The sequence below is a fragment of the Rhododendron vialii genome, chromosome 9a (genome assembly GCF_030253575.1).
Source record: "Rhododendron vialii isolate Sample 1 chromosome 9a, ASM3025357v1".
Classification (NCBI taxonomy): domain Eukaryota; kingdom Viridiplantae; phylum Streptophyta; class Magnoliopsida; order Ericales; family Ericaceae; genus Rhododendron; species Rhododendron vialii.
Genome location: NC_080565.1, coordinates 25,977,334 through 25,997,498, shown reverse-complemented (window position 1 = coordinate 25,997,498; position 20,165 = coordinate 25,977,334). Strand labels below are relative to the sequence as shown.

Here is a 20,165-nt window from a genome sequence, read left to right as displayed (position 1 = left end):
TCATACCAATTGATTTTGAGTTGAATATGAAGTTTCCACGAACACGACTTTGCATAGTAACAGCGACCAATTCAAAGGACAAGTTTCATAATATATAGCAGCAACTCTCTGCGAAACTCCGTCTATAATTAAGGAGTGACTAAAATTGTGTGGTCGTTGTCACCACTCACGACCTCCCAAACGCATAAAATTTCAAAAGAAAATTTGCCAAACCTTGAATGTCAAAAGTTTTTTTCTCCTCAGATTTTCCCCTACAATCCTTTTTCTATTGCGCCGTTGTCATCTTTACTTCATCTTTTTTTCATGAACCAATCACAGACATGGTAAAATGCTAAAACTTTTTTGTCAGTGAAACGAAATGATAAAATGCGTTAAGTTTTTAGTGTTTTTTTGTTAGTAGAAATGAGGCGCCCTAAAAAGCGTACCCCATCTATCCAAATTTGTTTGTTTGTTTTCGATATTCTTTCTGATTTTCAATTGCTTGTATCTATCGGTATGAATCTCAAAAAATATGCAATATGACTCTGTCTTAATAGTTCTCAACGAGTTCTACCATGCATGCAAAATCATAAAATAGAAGTATTATAGATTGAAAGATACAAACAATTAAAAAATAATACGAATATCGAAAAACAAACAAACAAATTAATTAGAACAATGAAAGTTGTTGGCTTTATGGGGGCCAGCATCCACGTACCCTGTATTTGAGATGCCCCCTGCTAGCGCGGGGCAAGCATATTGGGAGGACTAACCGCCTTCAACCGTCGGTGTTGTATGAGCAGCATTGCGAAGCTCCTCATATCCGTCTGCCTCTAAGTGTAGAGTTCTGCACTACCCTTTAGAGATTAAGTTGCGTCCTCCCTTAATAGCAATTGTTTTTAGGTGAGTTAGCTAGCACATGATCCCAACAAAAGTACATCTTAAGAGATAAATTTTGAAGTAGATTTATACAAATGTAAAAGTCATGTTCGGCTTGGGTTTTGAGGAAGATTTTTTAGAATTGTGAGTAAATAAAGATATATAGAGAAAATTTATTGAAAATCGTACCCAAAAATTTTAAGACTCCAAAACTAACAAGGCCAAAGTACCTTTATGAAAAGTTTTCATTGAAAACATAAAGTGCAACATTCATTTTTCATTAAAAAAACGTAAATCTTTTTCAATGTGCACACGGACGGACGGAAGGTTGTGTTAAAATAAGACCCACTTTTTTTTTTTTTTATCATAAATAAGACCCACTTTGAATTTGAATTGATCATAGATTCATAGGGTACACAAAAGACAAACATTACAGGAACATTGCAACCTGTGTGGTTTCGTGTTCATGATTGTGTTGGAGACCAAGTGGGGCCTCCCTCTGTCTTCTTGTCCGTCCTGATCATAAACCGTGTTTTGTGGGCCCACCAGAAGACTTCCCCATGCCTCGTATAGATTATTCGGGGAACCCGGGACACTACAGTGCAAAGGTGCACTACAAAATTGTAGTGTATGATCGGAGTCGTGACAATCAATAAATGGTCAAGATTTTATTTCGGCCCTCGCCAATATGAACTATCTATTGTCGAGATAAAATCTAGATCATTGATTGTCTAAACGACAGCTCAAATATTGTACTACAACCCTATAATCCACTCTTGCACTGGAGGGTCCTTGCGACTGTCATATTTTATCCGATAATCTTTTTCTACAGCATATTGAATTGGGTCCATGCATTTAGACTTGAATCTCACACAAATATGTTATGCAAAAAGGGTGGTTCAAGGCACCATGCATCGACAGTTAAAAAAAAAGAGGCACCATGCATCGGTACCTTAGGGGCATTGATGAATAAACTTTTTCAGAGGATGAAAAACCAGAGGTTATTAAGATAGGTGTGTGGACCAATTTACTCATATCTTTTAAAATTTGCTCTTTGAATCGGTCAAAGTCATGTCATTCATTGCGGATTAAGAAATTCACGTGAGAATCTTCTGGTACTTCTAGACTAAACAATGTTGTCATTAGTGCTAATTGAATTTTTTTTTTTTTTGGTCAAAGATTAGGATATATTGTTTCATTGATAAGAATAAATGATCATTACATCAATTTGGGCCTTCATCCTCTAAAAGACGAAATAAAAATGGTTACTAAAGTTATTTTTATTTCATAATAGGAGTATATTTTAGAGCATCTCCAATAGCCTAGGCAAAGCTCCGATTGGGACAAAATGGCGAGCCAAACTCATTTTTTCGGTTTCCAGTAGCCTCACTAGTTCCCTCCTCACTATAGCAACTTGCCACACACAGCGAGTTCTGGTCCTCTCTCTCTCCTATTTCTTTCTCTCTCTCACAAAATAGATCGGCGAACGGATTTCCCACCCCTATGAGTCAGTTCTCGTTTGCTTCGAGGTACTCTAGCAAATCAGTTCTCGTTTGCTTCGAGTTCGAGTTACCTTGGCAAGTTTCTTCGGTGATTCAAATCTCGTTTTCTTCAAGTTACCCCGGCGAGTTTCTTAGGCGATTCAAATCTCGATTGCTTTGAGTTCGAGTTTCTCCGACAAGTTTGCTTCGACTTCAAATTTTCCTAGCAAGTTTCTTCAAGTTTGAGTAAGACTACGGTGAGGGTTTTTGGAATTTTGAATGGTATATATACACACACAGTGAGTTTCCATTAAGCAAGGGATATCCCTTAACTTGTTAAATTAAGGATCTCATGAATTTGACATTATTTTCAATCAAATTTTGATGATCTGAACCGTTCAATGTGTTTAAAACGCGATTTTAAGGGTACCTTGTAAGAAATTGGCAAAAAATATGACCGAAAATAGCTTGATCCGAGCAATTTTTCGTAAAAACGCTATAAATGCATTTTTATGAAAAACTGTTTGGATCAAGCCCTTTCCGGTCATATTTTTTGCTAGTTTCTCGCAAGGACCTTTAAAATCATGTTCTGATTACATTGAGTGGTTCGGATCATCAAAATTCGATTGAAAAAATGGAGGTCCTTAACTTTACTCAATAAGGGATCCCTTATTGGAAGGGGACTGTATATATATATATACATATGTGTATATGTGTGTATACAGTCCATTTCACATGAGGATATCCTCATTTTAGTTAAAATGCGGACCGGGAAGGGTTTGATTTGAGCAGTTTTTATTTGAACCGTTCAATAAAAAACTGTTCGGAATTGTTCGGATGAAACTTTTCCCGATCATTTTTTTTGCCGATTTCTCGCCTGTACTCTTAAAATCACATTCTGAACACATTGAACGGCTCGAATCATCGAAATTCGATCGAAAAATGGGGGGTGTGCATTTTAACTAAAATGAGGACCCTCTCATTTGAAACAAATAGTATATATACACACACACACTCAGGATCAGGTCCAAACTCCCTGATATAAGCTTAGGTCCGAACTTTTACTCTAAACCGTTAGATTGTGTTTTCAATGGTCCGGATCTGAGGAAGGTTTATGACCGGTCACAATTAACTTTTTCCCATAAAAGTTTCATTAAAATCTGGACCATTGAAAACTCGATCCAACGGTTGAGTGGTTGTCCGGACCTAAGCTCTGGTCAAGACGCCCTAATAAGAATTGGACTCTGTGTGTGTGTGTGTGTGTGTGTGTGTGTGTGTATTGCATACATCCGTATATGTGGATGGTTTTTGTGCTTTGTTGAGGTTTTCCCCAAAAAAGTTTCATTAAAATCTGGACCATTGAAAACACAATCCAACGGTTGAGTGATTGTCCAGACCTAAGCTCCGGTCAAGACGCACTAATAAGAACCGGACTCTGTGTGTGTGTGTAGTGCATATATCCGAATATGTGTATGATTTTTGTGCTTTGTTGAGGCGAATGCCTTGACTATTGGGTATTGCACTTGTTTGGTGGCTAGCTAAGGCACTTTTCCTAACCAAAATCGCTAGAAAAATGGTTAAGCTATTGGAGATGCTCTTACCTATGTGAGGGATCAAAAAGTACACATATTTTTTCAAATGCTCTGAATGAACATTGAGATATGAAGAGGTTCAAGATTTTAGGCATAAATCTTGGTAACTGAACTTTAAAGTATTTTACTGTCCTAGATTTCAAGCTATGGGTTCCCCACATAGGGGTATACCAAAGTTGCATCACATATACAAGAGAAATGCTATGAATTTGGCATATTTTTTTTAGTCTCTTAAGGTTTCCCATTCAATAAAATAAGAAATTTAAAAGTGTATTACTCAATAGTTTCACACTACATGTTGCATTCAATTATATGACTCTCCTCTTTTAAAAATATTCAATTATTGATACGATTGGTGTTTTTTAAATCAATTATTTATGACGAACGTATTACTCTCTACTTTTAAAGATCACTTATTCGTGACAAACGTATTACTTTTTTGATTTTGTTGAAAGCAACTTTTAGCTTTCAATCTTGTAAATTAGTTGGTAGTTAACAATCTAATATGGTATCAGAGCAAGTAATCGATCATGTGTTCGAATCACACTGCTTACCTAATAATAAAAATTTACATGTATTTAATTTGTTTATGGAGGAGAATAGCCACACGCGAGGGGGCCTATTGAGAATATATATAAATAACGAAGTTGCCTCACTGTGCATGTAGGCTTGCCCAATCCATTCGGGAGTATCTACATAGTCCACAACACATCACTTGGCTAGTGGAACTATACGACTTGGGATACTCTGTCACCGTTTGTCTGTCTCGCGGAATTTCATGGATCCTATAATGTACTATTTGTTGAAACATAGGTTCTAATATATGTCGTTAGCTGACTATTCTTGTATACTCCCTCCCTATTGACAAGTCAAAGTCAAATATTGTCGTATGAAAAACTCAAGTATCTGTTCTTCTGTATATTTTTTTTTTTTTTTTTTGATCCGCCGTTCTTCTGTATATTAACTCTTTATTTGTTTACATTATGAGATTATTTCTTGAAGGAGTTATATTATGGACTTAATTTACTTGTTGGGAAACTCATGCCTTGACTAATAAGATAGTAGAACTAGGCAGATACATATATTCAAGCTGTGTTCTTTTGAACTTAACTTAAATCTAGGAGTTTTGTCCTTATTTAAATTTTTTCGCATTTGTTAGTTTTGCGCCAAATTGTCATTGTTGTGATTACCGGAAAAAGTATTTGGTGCCGCCAAGTAGTGCCCCAAGGCTCTTATCAACCACACATCCAAGACTCTTTATCCACCACACATTTTTGTAGGGCTCAATATAGTGCATGAGCCCGTAAAAATGAGTGATGGATGAGAGTGTTGAAACACCACAAGATAGTCAGTGGCCTAGCCAAAAATATAATTAGTGGGGGCGCTATGAAATAAAGAATTTCAGCGATGGCCTTCAACAACCACAAATCCACGATTTGATGGTTGTTAGTGATGTAACAGAGGTTTGCGTCTTGTGGAGTCACCGAGTGAGAAACGATGGGGAGTTTTAGGCGTTCAAAGAGTGTTATTGTGTTCGCCCACCTATAAAGTAGGTGAAAATTACTCAAATTTACAAAGTCCACTTTGGGTTTTACTTCAATAAGAAAAAACATTAATTGTCTGACTTGATTTTTAGACAATTCAAGAAAAAAAATACATAATCCCTATATCTTTTAGTATTTGATCGAATCACACGTGTCATGATCAAGCACATACAAGAATGGGAAATTGATATGATTTATTTTGAGCGATGATTAAAAGATTAAGGCTTACAAAATAACGGTTCAAATCATTAGGGTGGAACTTGGTATGATTCCCAAACAAAGTAGGTAACGTTTATCTAATTTTTTAGTGAGTCAAACAAAACATACTCGGATACGTGCATATTTGTGCGAGGGAATGAATTAACTAAATAATGATAGTAATTATTTAGCTCAAATAAAATCTAAAACTGAAAAAAAAAAAAAAAAAATTTGCAGTGTATGCAAGGGGGCACGTGCTGCCCCCACTGGTTCTCTATTACCTCTACTGTTAGTGACGGTGCTTCAAGATCATTAAATAATTACTCGTGAATACCAGGCCAAAATAAGTTAGTGAGGACGACTTGGTTTCGTGGAAGCCAGCTTTGGTCCAATTCTTCCCCTTACAGATTTTGTCGGGATTACACCGTAAGATGGTATCTCACTTCAAAACGTAGTAGAAGTATTTGTTCCACATGGAAATTTAATCTCCTATTCGTGTTCACACATAGCAAGTGTACTTTTTGTCTAATTAATGTATTAGTAACTAATTACTCTCTCCGTCCCATTTTTAAAATCCAGTATTCTATTTTGGATTATCCCTTAATAAGTGTCTATTTTATAAAGTTAGTAGGTAAAAGTTAATCCATTTTTCATTTTGCCCCTAAAAGTAGATTCCATTTTGAAAAGTTAGTAAGTAAAAGTGTAATGATAATATCTCCATAGAGGGTAAACAAGAAAAGTGAAGGTAAAAATTAGTGTGAAAGGTATAATGATAATGTTTTCTTAACAAGTTAGGAGTTACGAAGCGGGGCATTTCAAAGGGAACAGAGGGAGTATAGTATACTGTTAAGACGGCAGACAGATTGATAAACATTTTTAACTTCACGAAATAGAAGAAAGATATTAAAACAGTACAGGTACATTATGTCTGGTATTTAAATGATTGAGGAATGGAGCATGAACCCAGATCATTACCAGCTAGCACTACAAGAGCAGCAGAAAAAGATAGCAGCAGTATTCAAATTCTTGATAAAAGCCGGCCATGAGATTCTGGAAAATGGCATATCAATGCAGCATAAAGATTCTTTTGAGTTCTTTATTTTCTCCCTTGCAAATCACGACATCAAACGCACACAGATGCGAGCACTGGTACCACGGCAGAACTAACGACTCGAAACCAACTTTGAGAGTAGCTACATGTTTAGTATGGAAACGAAAACAGATACTGTATAATACAATAATGTTTCCGTTACATTTCTAATTTTGCAGATAAAAAGGGTGGCAGGAGCCCATGATGCAGAATAAGAGTTATAGGCCCCTATAAATCAGTTAGAATCCAGAGTCTTGAGTACTTTATCACGTGTAAAATGCCAACAGCTTATGGGTCCATTTCACTCCGAAATTGTTTCCTGCAGCAAAATATAGATGACATTTGAGAAATTGCCAAAATTTTCGAGTACAATTTGGTTCCACAACAACCTAATCCCCTTCTCATGGTCCTGAGCTGGCATGAGGAAAGAAAGAAATAGTAGCAATCCCAGTTCGTGTAAATGAAAACCCAGTTCCCTTCTCTAAACCTATATTCTGAATGCTAATAGCGATAAGAATTGAGGAGCATAACCTTACTCTGATGCTCTGTTTACTACAACACCAAATGGTTTAAGTAATAGTTACCTTCCAAATCTCTCCAACCTATGCTGACACTTTGGGAGCACTAATGCCAGAACAATTTAACGGGGCGCAACCACGATAGTTTTGTTTGCTAGGGCCATTCGGTTTCAGCATCATCACTACATCCTTAGTCCCCCTTGAACTCATTGGGCTCCGGAGAGACGTGCGAGCAATAGCAGCTGCAGCATGCTTTTCCAAATCACTATTTTCGTCATCATCCTCATCTATGTGCGCACAGACCCGCTCCCTGTCAAAAAAGAGAGCAGAATTACCACACAAGCTTCATAACACAGTATTCTTCTCACTGTCACAAGGATGTTGACATATGTTGTGAAAAACTTCACCTAGGCACAGAGGCATATTGCCTCCGGAGAGGAGTGCTTCTTTCTCCTTTACCATAGTCCTCCTCGAGATGCGCAAACTGTTGCTTGAATTGATCCACTCCACTGAAACAATCAAATGACATTGAGTTCACTTCAAGTTTCTTCCATCACCATCCATAGCTTAAGATTGCAAGGACACATCTACCGGCCTCACGTAGTCGTGTCTGACACATGCATGCAATGGGCCACAACGCGACATGCTCTAGACCTCTTCGTTTTTATCACCACGCTCTAGACAGTTGATGGGCAGGCTCAACTACATGTGCCACTTTTTTACTAATCAGACACATTGGGACACATTAGGAGGTCATAATTCAATATTTAAAAGCTATGTCAGTGTTAAAAGTTGTCAAGAGAGAACCATGAAAATCATATGCATCTTGTGTGATTGTTCTTGATTTTTGCTGCATCTTTCTCACATTTGCGTCTTTCTTTCCTAAATCTTTCATTGTGTTCCGCATATTCCTAAATTTTTTTGTATGTTCAACGCAATGAATCATAAATGGATCACCCAGATTTAGTAACAATGCATACGTCATTCAGTACACACAACATAGCCATCTTTCTTCCAATAATCACAAGAAAAAGAAATTGGCAACCTTCAAAAGAGCCAGGTAATTCTCCACACAAGATAGTGTAAAATGGTCTATAGAGGATTCTTTTATCTTTTCTCAGATTTTTAGCATAACCACAAGATGATATTTGTAAATAATGTATGCTCTATGTTAGGGGAAGAAAGAATGAGTCATCTCCCTGAAGTCAGTTTTTGGGTCTACAGTATCACTCCAAAATGAGTGATTTTTCTTTTATTTTTCACATTCTGTCAAATCCGTGGAAAAAGAAAATCAGATTTTGAAAGAATCCCTTTCTGATGGAAGCTTTGTAAATCAACCAAGAAGTCGTCTTTCATCTATTGTCATGACATGGTTGATATCACTGCAAGGACAAGGGTTTAGAAGCTTTTCTGACACCTCCTTTATTTCACAATGGAAGATCAAGTTCAGCCTGTGTTCACAAAGAATGCCTAGCATGTTGAATGCGCTCGAATTCAGCCCCAAAGACGACAGGTCTTTTAATTGGCATATTTGTTTCGCAAGGTGATACCAACACGTTGCACGCATGTTTCGCTGTTCGAACATTGGCATCTTTGTGCATGCCAAACTTCTAGGTTAACGTGCCTGTTCAAACGGGTGTCTTTAGCCTGTCATAAGTTTTAACAGGGCAAATCTGCTTAAAATTCCACTTTAACTGTTTGCGATAGATTGACAAATTCCAGTAACTTCGTTAAAAAAACAATAGAGGCAGATCGGCTTAACTCTGAGTAGAAAGCACAGGTAATTGACACCGATTTTACTTCATTCTTGATAAATTAAAGGCAGATAGGAAGCAACGCAGTATCTATTGAGAAACAATAAGTCTGCCCACACAGACAATCTGATTGAGAAATAGCTATTTAGAATTTATCATTTCACTTCCCACTCATCAAAATTGATAAAATTCTGTATGACAGCAAAATTTATTGCTTTTTATGAACCCCAAAAAGTTATAGCTGACAATAGTGATAAACTGGCATTATGCGCATGGGATTTGATCTCAGAAGATATCAAAAATGAGCAAGCTGGCTATATTCCGCACAAGAGAGCAGCCGCAAATGCGAATTTCATCAAGAATATTTGAAAAATGGACACGAACATGCAAAAGATGCATGCAAAGATCACACATGAAGAATTCTGGAGACATTTCATAGCCAAATGGAAATCAAATGATTCAAGAGAGATTAATGCTATTCCAAACCTTGGATACATGAAGCTAATCCGATCTACACCATCAAGGTATTCCTGCAGCATCTGAGGATGATACTCCAGAATCTGTATGCTTCAAATGAAAACAGACCATGAAGTATGCTTCCAAAAGAATATAACATCACAAAAGCAACAAGGATGTTCACAATGTTCGTACCTCTCTATATATTAGCTCTCTTATGCTATCTTTTGTCAGGTTCCTCCTTTCAAATTCAAATTCAAGTTTCGGAATGGGTTGCGTAGATGGTTCATCTTCCATATTTGTCAAACTGAAGAAGTATGGGTCCGCCAAGGCCTGTAATGAGGAAAGAACAATCAGTCTCACCGTATGAAAGTATTCAAGTTTCTGAATCTTACCTCTTCAGCAGAGCAACGATTTCTGGGATCAAATGCAAGTAAACGCTCAAGTAAACCAAGAGCTAATGGATCTGCATTAGGGAATTTTTGTGAGAAAGGAACTCTAGGCTTCTTCGCCATGTTATTCATGTATCGTCTAGCCTTTTCATTCCGAATCTGCAGATATATAAAGAACCAAATTTTGGAAACTAAGAGCACAGCAGAGGTAGAAAACATGCAGAATACTGAAATTCGAGCCACATTATCCGAAATTTTAAACTGAATTTTTTTTTTTTTTGGGTGCTTCAGAGAACTGGAATATATAAAGTAAAAACTGTTGTCAAAACAGATTATAGAAAGAAGCAAAATAAAAAAAAGAACTAACCCTTGCAGTGGTTTCAGAGGAAGGAGTGCCAAGCAGATCAGTTATGAGATCCAATTGTTGCACCGCATTCTTCCCAGGAAACAACGGTTTTCCTGTAAGCATTTCTGCAAAAATACATCCTATGCTCCAGATATCAATAGCAGGTGTGTACTGAAACACATGAAGTTAATAAAAACTGTTAGGAGATATTTCAACGTTCGGCATCCCTAAGTTCAATAAAAGTTGTTCCATAATAAGCATGGATAACGTCGAGACGCTAAAGCAAGGAAATATTATTGTATAAAGTTTCATGCCCTTCTACAGACATACCAGAACAAGGTAATCAATGCCACGATTTTTCAGGCTACATTAAATGACAAGGATTATCATGTAATGCCGCTTTATGGTCAATGTTCTAAATGGCGCTTGGCGCTAGTAGGGCGGAGACCCACCTCCAAGCGCCAAGCCGCCTAGGCGGCCGCCTAGGCGGCTCCAAGCAATTCGGCGTTTTTTTTTTTTTTTTTTTTTTAACATTTTTTTTTAACAATCTGTCATAATCTGTTTTTTTTAACAATCTATTTGTCGTTATACAATCTGTTTTTTTTTAAATACCAAAATAAAAAATAAAAACTCAAATCAGAAATACAAAAGAGTTCGTCTGCTTCGTTCGTCTGAATCTCTGGAAGCGTGGAGTATTGAATGAGGATGTAAATGTAATTGTAATATATATAGATATGATTTTGTAAAATTACATAATAAGCCCTTTTAGTTTTTATACTTTTGATCCTAGCCCTTTTACATTAATAGTATACAATTTAGGCCTCCAAAGACGCCGCCGAGCCCGCCAAGGCCCGCCAAGGCCGCCAAGTCCGCCAAGGCGCCAAGGCCGCCAAACACCGCCAAGGCCGCCAAGGCCGCCTAGGCGGCCGCCAAACGCAGCCAAATCTCCTTGGGCGCCAAATCAAACGCCAAGGGGTATTGGCGTGGCGGCGGGGTGCCTCCAAGCGCCTAGGCGGCCTCCAAGGCCGCCATTTAGAACACTGTTTATGGTTGTCATTGACTCGAACATATAGTTGACTTGACTGTAACCTTCTTTTTGCTTGATAATTGTATCGAAGCAAATGAAAGTGACAGATAGTTCAGTGCTCCTGGGCATGTCCCAACACCCTCTCTCAGCCACATATTAGGGTCATACGTTGGTAGATCCCACATTTGAGGAGTGTCCCACAAACATATGGCAAGGAGAAGGGGTGGGGCATACCCCAGTAGCGCCCAAGTTTTTCCTGGTATAAGTAGGGTATTGAGAAAATAGAATACTATGTCACAAAAGTAGTATCAACTAATACCCCAGTTAAAAATAAAAAACAATTCCCCACCTTCAAAATTAGTTTGCCTTGTCCCAAAGAAAATTTCAAACCAATGCGCATGCGCGCACATATACAAATCCATCAAAACCTAAAAGATGGTCAAGGATGCTTAAACGATAACGACGACAGGAAACAGAAACCACATCCCAGAAAGACAGAAATACTGAAATAGAGAAAAAGGAAGCCAATAAAGCCACCTCCTCCTCCATCCTAAAAATGAGCGAACAAATACTCTGCCTTGTCTGCAGCCTCTTCACTCAGGATTAACAAATTTTCAATATAAAAGCTACGAGGTCTTAACTCTTTTATCCCGTCAACTATTCAAAATCTGTTTACTTCATCCCTCATCTATCAATTTTGTCTGATTAGTCCTTGTAATATAAGATTTGTGGCAACAAAGGACAATATGTAACACCAGCCCACAAAATGGGCGGAAACTGACCCAGGTGAGATGCATGTCCATGTGGACTGTCAAAAAGACAGCATAATTGGCCTCTCACCTTTATCAAAGTGGAGGGAAACCCTTCCTATTTTATGTCCATCACACACAGCATACACAGAACCAAACCTCTCTGGGAAAGAAAAAACAAGGGGAAATCGAAGGGGGGGAAAGGGAGAAATGAAAATTGATAAAACTTTAATAAAAAAAACCATATTTGAAGAAGCCTGTAAATGCATTCTTATGAGTTTGAGAAACCTGTTAATAAAAACTGGATACCTTTTTTGCGAATGAAATTCTATTTGCATCTTTTTTGGGGAATTGTTTTGTGTATCACATTTCTTTTAGCATTTTCTAGTTGGAATTGGTATTGGAACTGCTTTGGCTACTGCTCTGATGTTTAACAGGTTTCTCAAAATATGGATTTTTAATTTTTTATTAAGTTGAAACCATTTATCATTTCTCCCCTTTTCTTTTTCCTCTCTTCTCTGATAGGCGCGCAATATCATAGATATAAGCGCCTAAGTAGGGCATTTTAGCGCGTTAGAGGCGTGTTTTATTTCATTTTCCACTTGATGCCGTGCTTTGTCTTGTTTTTTGTGTTTTTGTTAGTTTCGCAGGAAATAAAGCGGTTTTTGCGCCAAGTTGGGATTGCGAGGCCGTGTTGGACGTCGCCGTGGAAAGTCAAGGCGAAGGCGTGAGGCATCGGGTCGGGTGTCAAGAATGCATACAAGGCCGTGAAAACCCCCTAACGTAGGCGGTAGGGCTACACTTCTAAGCTGTAGCCCTACAGTTGCATCACCAGCGAACCAGGGCAACGCGTAGCGCTGCAGCTATTTGCTATAGGGCTACCTGATGGCACAGCGGGGAAAAAAAATTTGTTATTTTGATTTCTAACTTCGGGGATTAATATAAATACCTCCCCGAACTTCGTTTTTAGGGTTCGAATGTCTGCAGCTTTCTTACGTTGTTTTGCCTCAGAGCTCTTTTCCTTCAAAGTTTTCGAAGTTTTGTTCAAGAACACACCTTCTGGTAACTCGTATTACGTTTTGTTCTTTATTAAAGTTGTTCGTGGTTCTTCATTTAGTTAATCTCTCTTGTTTATTTTCCTTATCCAGTAATAGAAGCATGTTTCAAACTAGGTCGAACATGTTCTGCTCTTGTTTTCTGACAAAAATTGAAAGGGCAATTTTAGGTTAATTAAGAATATCCGTGAGACGAACCCGGGCATCGCCGGAGCCCATGTGAACGGGGAATAGGGGTCCAAAACTCATTCTTTGCTGCGCATGAGTAAACGGCAACCATAAAGGTTTCATATCTATCGGGGTATCTTTTTCTCTCTAAAGTTGAATATTTTTAAGAACACTGATTGGGCAGAGAAGTCCGAGCTTGTTGCGAGTGCTATGAACCCTACGACCGTATCTTCTTTTTAATTATTCGAAAAATCAAACAATTTCTTAGTTTTAGTTAATCTCAGCATCAAACTACAAAGGGTGGCTACCTAAGAGCCAGTTCAAATTATAATAACCCGAGTTTTTAGTCAGCACACATCACTGCCTTTGTGGATTCGACTCCGGTCTTACCAGATATTGTGCTACGTCAATCTCTCCCCTACGCTTGGGGCAAACCATTAATTTAGGACTAGGAAATCGTCAAGCATTCTCCACTACTTTTTTCTTACCCAGAGATAAGTTTGTTCCGTATGAATGCTGTGTGTAATGGCTAAAAAAGGATGGGTTTTCCTCCACTTCTGTAAAGGTGAGAGGTCAATTATGCTCTCTTCCTGACAATTCACACAGCCATGCAGCTCCACTGGGAAGTTTCGTCCACTTTGTGGGTTGTCTTTCAATATTGTCCTTAATTGCCACAAATTGCAGAGTAAATGGACTACATTGAGAAAATTGATAGATGAGGGGCGAGGTAAACAGATTTTGCCTAGTTGAGGGGATAAAAGTGTTAATACCCCGAAAAGTTACTAGTATGGATGATACATGATCGAAGACTAGTGCATTGTCCCTCAGCAATGTCTATTAGAGATGCAACATCTAAAGCGATTTAGGATTCCAAACTCCAATACTCAATCTCAAAATATCCAAAGTAGAAACACGCCACCTACAGAAATCCTTCGCACTCTCCAAGCCATTGGACAATTAATTCCCAAAATAGCTCACCCATTGAAGTATTTCACAAAATAAACATGACACTCAAGTACTAGTCACTGAACCTTCCGAGTTAAAAAAAGTTTCATCCACTATGACTACAATGACAGCATTCGGTCCACTTGCAAGTAAATATCCCCATTGGACATATGAAAATGTAATTTAATGCTGCTCTTCTCTGCAACGTAATGTCTAAGAAAAATTTTTGCACAAACTACGATGATTGAAATCAGTTCTCAGGAAAAAGGAAAAAAAAAAGGGAGACAGAATTAAGTTGAACGACAGAGAACAACAGTAAATGTCAAATATATGGTTCAGAAAATGCTTAAAGACAAAGCAAAACGGTGGTAGTATTGGACTCAGCTAACAATCAGCCAACTTCAACAGATGTGCATTGAACACCCAGGAAAATGTGGTCAGAAGCCTGGGGGTTTATGCTTTAAAAGGTTTGATATGAACCAACAAAGTTTAGTGGAGCCATGGTAAGAAAATTGAAATTGGGACTCGGGACTCGGGATAATATCAGAAATATATCGGAGTAAAGTTCAAGAATCACAGAAATGGTGGGAGAAAGTACTGAACTTGAAGGAAGAAAGAAAGAAAGAGGATTGCCAGCCCCTCACAATAACTTTGAGAACTATTGAAAACAACCTCAGGAATTCTTCGGAAGCCTCAGATATTCAAGAAATGATTTCATTCCATAATTATAGACTGCCATTATTGTTGCATCTTTTCAAAAAACGAAATCTATAACTAGACAACAATGGGGTTAGACCTTCCTAAATCAATTTTAGAAAGTTAATAAGATTCTTTTCACTACATGCAAGTGTATAGGTTTTTTCATTGAGTGTGACTCGACAAAAGTCAAAAGATCAGCCACTGGACAGGAAAAGAAACTGAGACCAAAAAGTATCTGGAATGCATGTAACAAAAACAAGTGCTCCAGCATTACACAAGTTAGAAGCATGCAAAACTTAACTTGCAAGACTAGGGCCAGGCAGCCAAACTTTTATCCAATCACTTCAGATTATAGAAGCAGATTCAGAGTTACAAGGTTATAAGCATACTGTCATGGTCAATGAGTCAATTCCCATAAGCTGTAAAGTAGGGACAAAAGAAAAAGGTATTGCCAAACAACCCAGTGGCCCTAGGCACATGGATACTGTACACTGTGCATGTACAGCCCACTGATACCACCTAGAGTGGTGCCGGCTGCATTCTAAGAAGGGCAAGTCAAAACATTAAGCAAGTAGTTGCATCAATTGAGAATACATAAGAACATAAAGACACCCAGAAACAGGGAAATAACTTGAAAGCAGAGGAAGAGGGGAACAAAGACCAAACCAAACCAAGCCTTACGTCCCAATCACTTTGGGTCGGCTACATGAATCCGTTTCCTCCATTGAGCTCTGTCAAGGGCCACTTGTTCACACAGACCCATTATACTCATATCTTTGCGCATTACAGCATCTAATGTCAATTTAGGTCTACCCCTCCCCATAACATTGCTACCTAGAGCTATCTTATCCGCTCTCTTAACTACTGCATCTTCTGGTCTACGGTAAATATGTCCAAACCACCTTAGCCCATTTTCCCTCAACTTCTCCTCTATAGGTGCTACACCTACCATCTCACGAACTATTTCATTTCTAATCTTGTCTCGTCTAGTCTTACGACACATCCACCTCAACATTCTCATTTCCACTTCACTCATCTTGCTCACATGTTGTTTCTTAATAGGCAACATTCTGTCTCATAAAGCATCGCTGGTCTTATGGCAGTTCCATAGAATTTTCTTTTCAATTTTGTGGGTAAGAGAGGAACAAAGAAAGAAAGAAAAAAAGAGTAGACATGTTGAGTAAAGCACATCAGTGACTACGAAAAAACAAGCAACAAACGAGTTTTAAGGCATGCGCATAACCAAGTACATATCAAGATGTAACATTGTAACTGTCTAAATAAGTACGCTATAGTAGCTTAAAGAAGTGTACATGAGTCGTACTTACCTTCGAGAAGAAGGAACCGCAGAGTTCAGGAGCACGATACCATCGAGTTGCCACATAATCCTTAAAGGTACATATGAACATAAAAAATTATTAGTTAGTCAAACAGTGGTTAAATAAATAATGGCACGAAGTTCAGCAACATAATTAGGCACAAAACTGATGATACAATTCGAAACGTTTAAACCTGTTACCATAGCATTATAATCCTCATCCTTTTTACATAAGAAAGACACCTAAGAAGCACGGATACAAACTCAGGACACAACATGACATGAGTCAGACACGCCAACATGTCATTTTTGGAAAGTCAAGTTATGGACAAGTTGGGGGCACTGTTGAATACACAAAGTGTATATTAGAGGTATATATTAAATCCACGGTAGACATAAAAACGTTTTTTTGTCAAATTAGGGATGAAAAAAACACACACACACACAAAAACTTACCTAAGATAACGGAGGCAAAAAAACAAGCACTAAATAGGTATTCAAGAAATAAGTATTCATGACATTTTCACCATGCCCCAACTTTTTAAAATTACATTCTGACCTCCTAATGTGTCCCCAAAGCGTCCGAACATAAAAACCATAGTAAAAAATTGTAAACACGTTTGGTGTGCCTGACACTTGTCCGAAAGTGTCCATATCCATTGTACAAGGATATGTGATAGACATGTCCGTGCTTCTTAGAAAACACATACGGTCCAAAAAATAGCTGATGGTGTATCACTAAACGATGCTCGAGCAAGTCCAAAATCACAAATCTTCAACTTGCAGTCTGCATTGGCCAGAATGTTTTTGGGCTTTAAATCCCGATGGAAAACATTTGCTGCAAGAATCAAGAAAGTATAATTAGTTTCACCAAGCATACAGATGTCCTAGCATGTACTCCGTAAATAAAATTTACTTCAAAGAAAAAGTTTAACCTGCATGTATGTACTTCAACGCCCGAAGAAGCTGGTACAGAAAGAACTGAAAATGTCCAGGAGTGAGATCATCGTTTGCCTTGATTACCTGGTGAAGGTCAGATTCCATCAACTCAAAAACAACATAAATATCTTTAAATTCTCTTCGGCATGGAGGTAGCATTATATGCTTTATTTCCACAATATCCGGGTGTCGAAGAAGTCGCAGGAGCTTGATTTCCCTGAGGATGCGAGTAGCATCAGAAACATGTTCAAAGACATCATTGATTTTCTTGATAGCTACTCTCTCTCCGGTATGAGTATCGATTGCAGCTGCAACAACGCCATAGCTCCCCTTGCCAACAACCTCTTGGATTTCATATTGATTTGCCTCACCATATTCTGTGAAGAACTCTTTGTCAAGCATATTCTGAGTTGAAAGAAATACTTATTAGTAACTAACATAAAATAAACGGCTAGAGAGAGAGGGGGGGGGGGGGGTGATGGCCATCACTGAGAATTCCATCCCAATAAGTAAGAAAAGAGATATAAACAACTCATGCTAATACGGCAGGCAACTCAAACTATGAGGCATACCGTACAAACAAGCGGATGGCCAACATCCGAATTCTAAAACAAGCAAGCAAATAAGTGTAATTGTTCTCGTATTCATCTTGACATAACAACAGACTTTGTCATGTTTTACCAAAACAAAAAAACTTTACTCTCAGCGGTGACCCAAGGACATATATAGAAGTTCTACAAGTGAAAAGTAGATCAGTGCTATAGAAGATGATAACAAACCATCATGAATAGGCTACAACAGCAGAATTTCTCTATTAGCAGGTAACACTAATACCCTAGCGATTTAAATTTTGATTCTTTGAACACACTTTCCAAAACATGGTACGTCTTCATTCCAAACAGTGAATTTAGGCGACCCAAAGCAATGCCCCAAAGATTTTCCAAATACTCAAACGTAACAAGATAAAAGATCCAAAGATTGTGGAGCTTGTTAAAAACAAATGTAAACATAACCCCTGGTCTCCCAAGAGATAGAAGCCTACTCTTGACATATATAATTTAAGGCATGTACCACGACTCCGTGACCGTTCCAATTTTCAACCAACAAATTCTCTACTAGAAACCATATAACTATGTCCTAAACCGAACCGCAAGAATCTAATGAAGGACCAAATAGGGCATAGGAATGCAATATCCATAATTGACACCAATCAATCAAATAAAAATGGAGGAAGATGAATTCCCTTAGGCAAATTGAATTAATTACCATAACATAAAATTCAAACCAAACTATTGACAAATGAGTACCTCAAACCACAAAGAGACCTTGTTGCTGCTCCCCAGTATTAATTCAATACCCACACACAAAATTGCTACGACCCGTTTGAGAACTACAGGTAATCACCAAATATACAACTCTACGCCTGTATATACAAGTACATAACTAAGCATATGTGTTGAGGGGCCCGGATAATTTTGCAAGTGCCATTACAGAGCGGGATCATTAATGGTCGCACAACCAGCAGCAAAAGATATCTTTTTTTGTTTGGTTTTTACCCATTTGTTTGCAAATATTGAGCGAAAGCAAACAAAAAGTTAGATAAGAAACCGAAGCGGATGATCCAAACGGTCTTTAAAACCCTACCGACATATATATCGTCCAGTATCCAGTAGAAGTAGTAAAAGACGAAATGATTGGACGCCGGGGTCTCAAAATGCGGGCCTTATCTTATCACCACTACCGACACAACAGAGAGAGAGAGAGAGAGAGAGAGAGAGAGAGAAATGATGTGAAGTAACTCTGACCTTGTTTGCAGAGGATGAGTGGGCCAATCTGAGGTTCAAAAGGGAGATAGCAATTGAACTCCTCTGATGATGATTATGATGGGAGTAGTTGTCGCTGTAAATGGCGGAAGAGAGATGGTGGTTTATGAGGGAGGAAGAGCGTTCGTTCGTTGGGAAGAGGCACGAACGCTCTCTCTCTCTCTCTCTCTCTCTTTCTCTCTCCCTCCCTCTCCTAGGTTAAGAAAGTTCCTCCACCAGTAACCACCCGCCGATCTGACTCCAGAATTCCTGCTTTTGCTTTTCCCTCGTTTTCTCTCTCCGCGTGGAGGTGTAGGATACTCTACATTTTTTGATTATTCGGTGTTTGCTACGAAGCACACGCCACAGCCACAGCCACAGCCACACCCCCATATTATAAAATGAGAAACACCAAGTACAAATAAAAATAGATAAAGAATTGATTCTTAAAGTGTATATGAATGGTTCAGATACATTGCACATTGAATCTGAGCCATTTATATACACTTTAAGGGTCAATTCTTTATCCATTTTCTTTGTACCTAGCACTCCTCTTATAAAATACTCCCCTTTGTATTAGTACTAACTAATTGAGAAACTTTCATGTATAACGGGATATCAGGGCGGTGGTATCATCTCCGGTCGGTTTGTATTTTTTAGGTCATTTTTCGATCGTATTAGGATAATCAGTTTCGTTCATTTTTTAGGTTTGGTGAAAATATTAAGCAGTGTATCAAAATTCGTGCTCATCAAACTTTAGTAGGCACATGATCGACACACGTGTAAAATGCACCCAAAAAAAAACTCGCTTCCAATTCAGTATGTTTTTTACCCAGGTTTGGGTTTTCTTTAATGTTCACGTGTGTCAATTATGTATCTACTAAAGTTTGATGAACACAAATTTTGATATTATTATGGTTCTCGTCGAACTCTACAAAATGAACGAAACCGATCATTCAAATGTGATCAAAAAATGACCAAAAAAGTGGAAAAGAACCTGAGGAGATACTATCATCCTTGGTATTGTCGTATTCCCCGTAATGCATAAAAGTTTTTCCTCCTGATTTGACAAAATTTAAAAAAGAAAAAGGTCAGCACTGTCGGCGCACACGGCGTAGGCTCCACACAGATAGTGATGGTGGTTAGGAACGTGCACCGAATGCAGAAACAAAAATTCTACAATCACACACAAAATCACACACCCAAATACACACCCTCTCACAAAATACAAGGG

General features: G+C 38.2%; 1 protein-coding gene across 5 annotated transcripts; it reads right to left on the bottom strand.

Moving 5' to 3' along the window:
* Positions 1-6,742: 6,742 nt before the first annotated feature.
* LOC131301891 (mitogen-activated protein kinase 12) lies at positions 6,743-19,295 on the bottom strand. Of its 5 annotated transcripts, none has more exons than XM_058328390.1 (12): positions 18,935-19,295; positions 18,437-18,552; positions 17,126-17,534; positions 16,901-17,028; positions 16,201-16,260; positions 10,251-10,400; positions 9,887-10,042; positions 9,687-9,824; positions 9,522-9,595; positions 7,689-7,790; positions 7,348-7,591; positions 6,743-7,082 (listed from the first exon to the last, which is right to left on the bottom strand). In XM_058328390.1, the coding sequence occupies exons 3-11, from the start codon at positions 17,529-17,531 to the stop codon at positions 7,366-7,368; spliced, it is 1,440 nt and encodes a 479-aa protein (XP_058184373.1). In that variant the 5' UTR covers positions 17,532-17,534; positions 18,437-18,552; positions 18,935-19,295; the 3' UTR covers positions 6,743-7,082; positions 7,348-7,365. The 5 variants fall into 5 exon arrangements, with proteins under 5 accessions (XP_058184373.1, XP_058184374.1, XP_058184375.1 ...); XM_058328391.1 differs by having other exon boundaries at positions 17,126-17,506; XM_058328392.1 differs by lacking the exon at positions 18,437-18,552 and having other exon boundaries at positions 17,126-17,506.
* Positions 19,296-20,165: the final 870 nt, after the last annotated feature.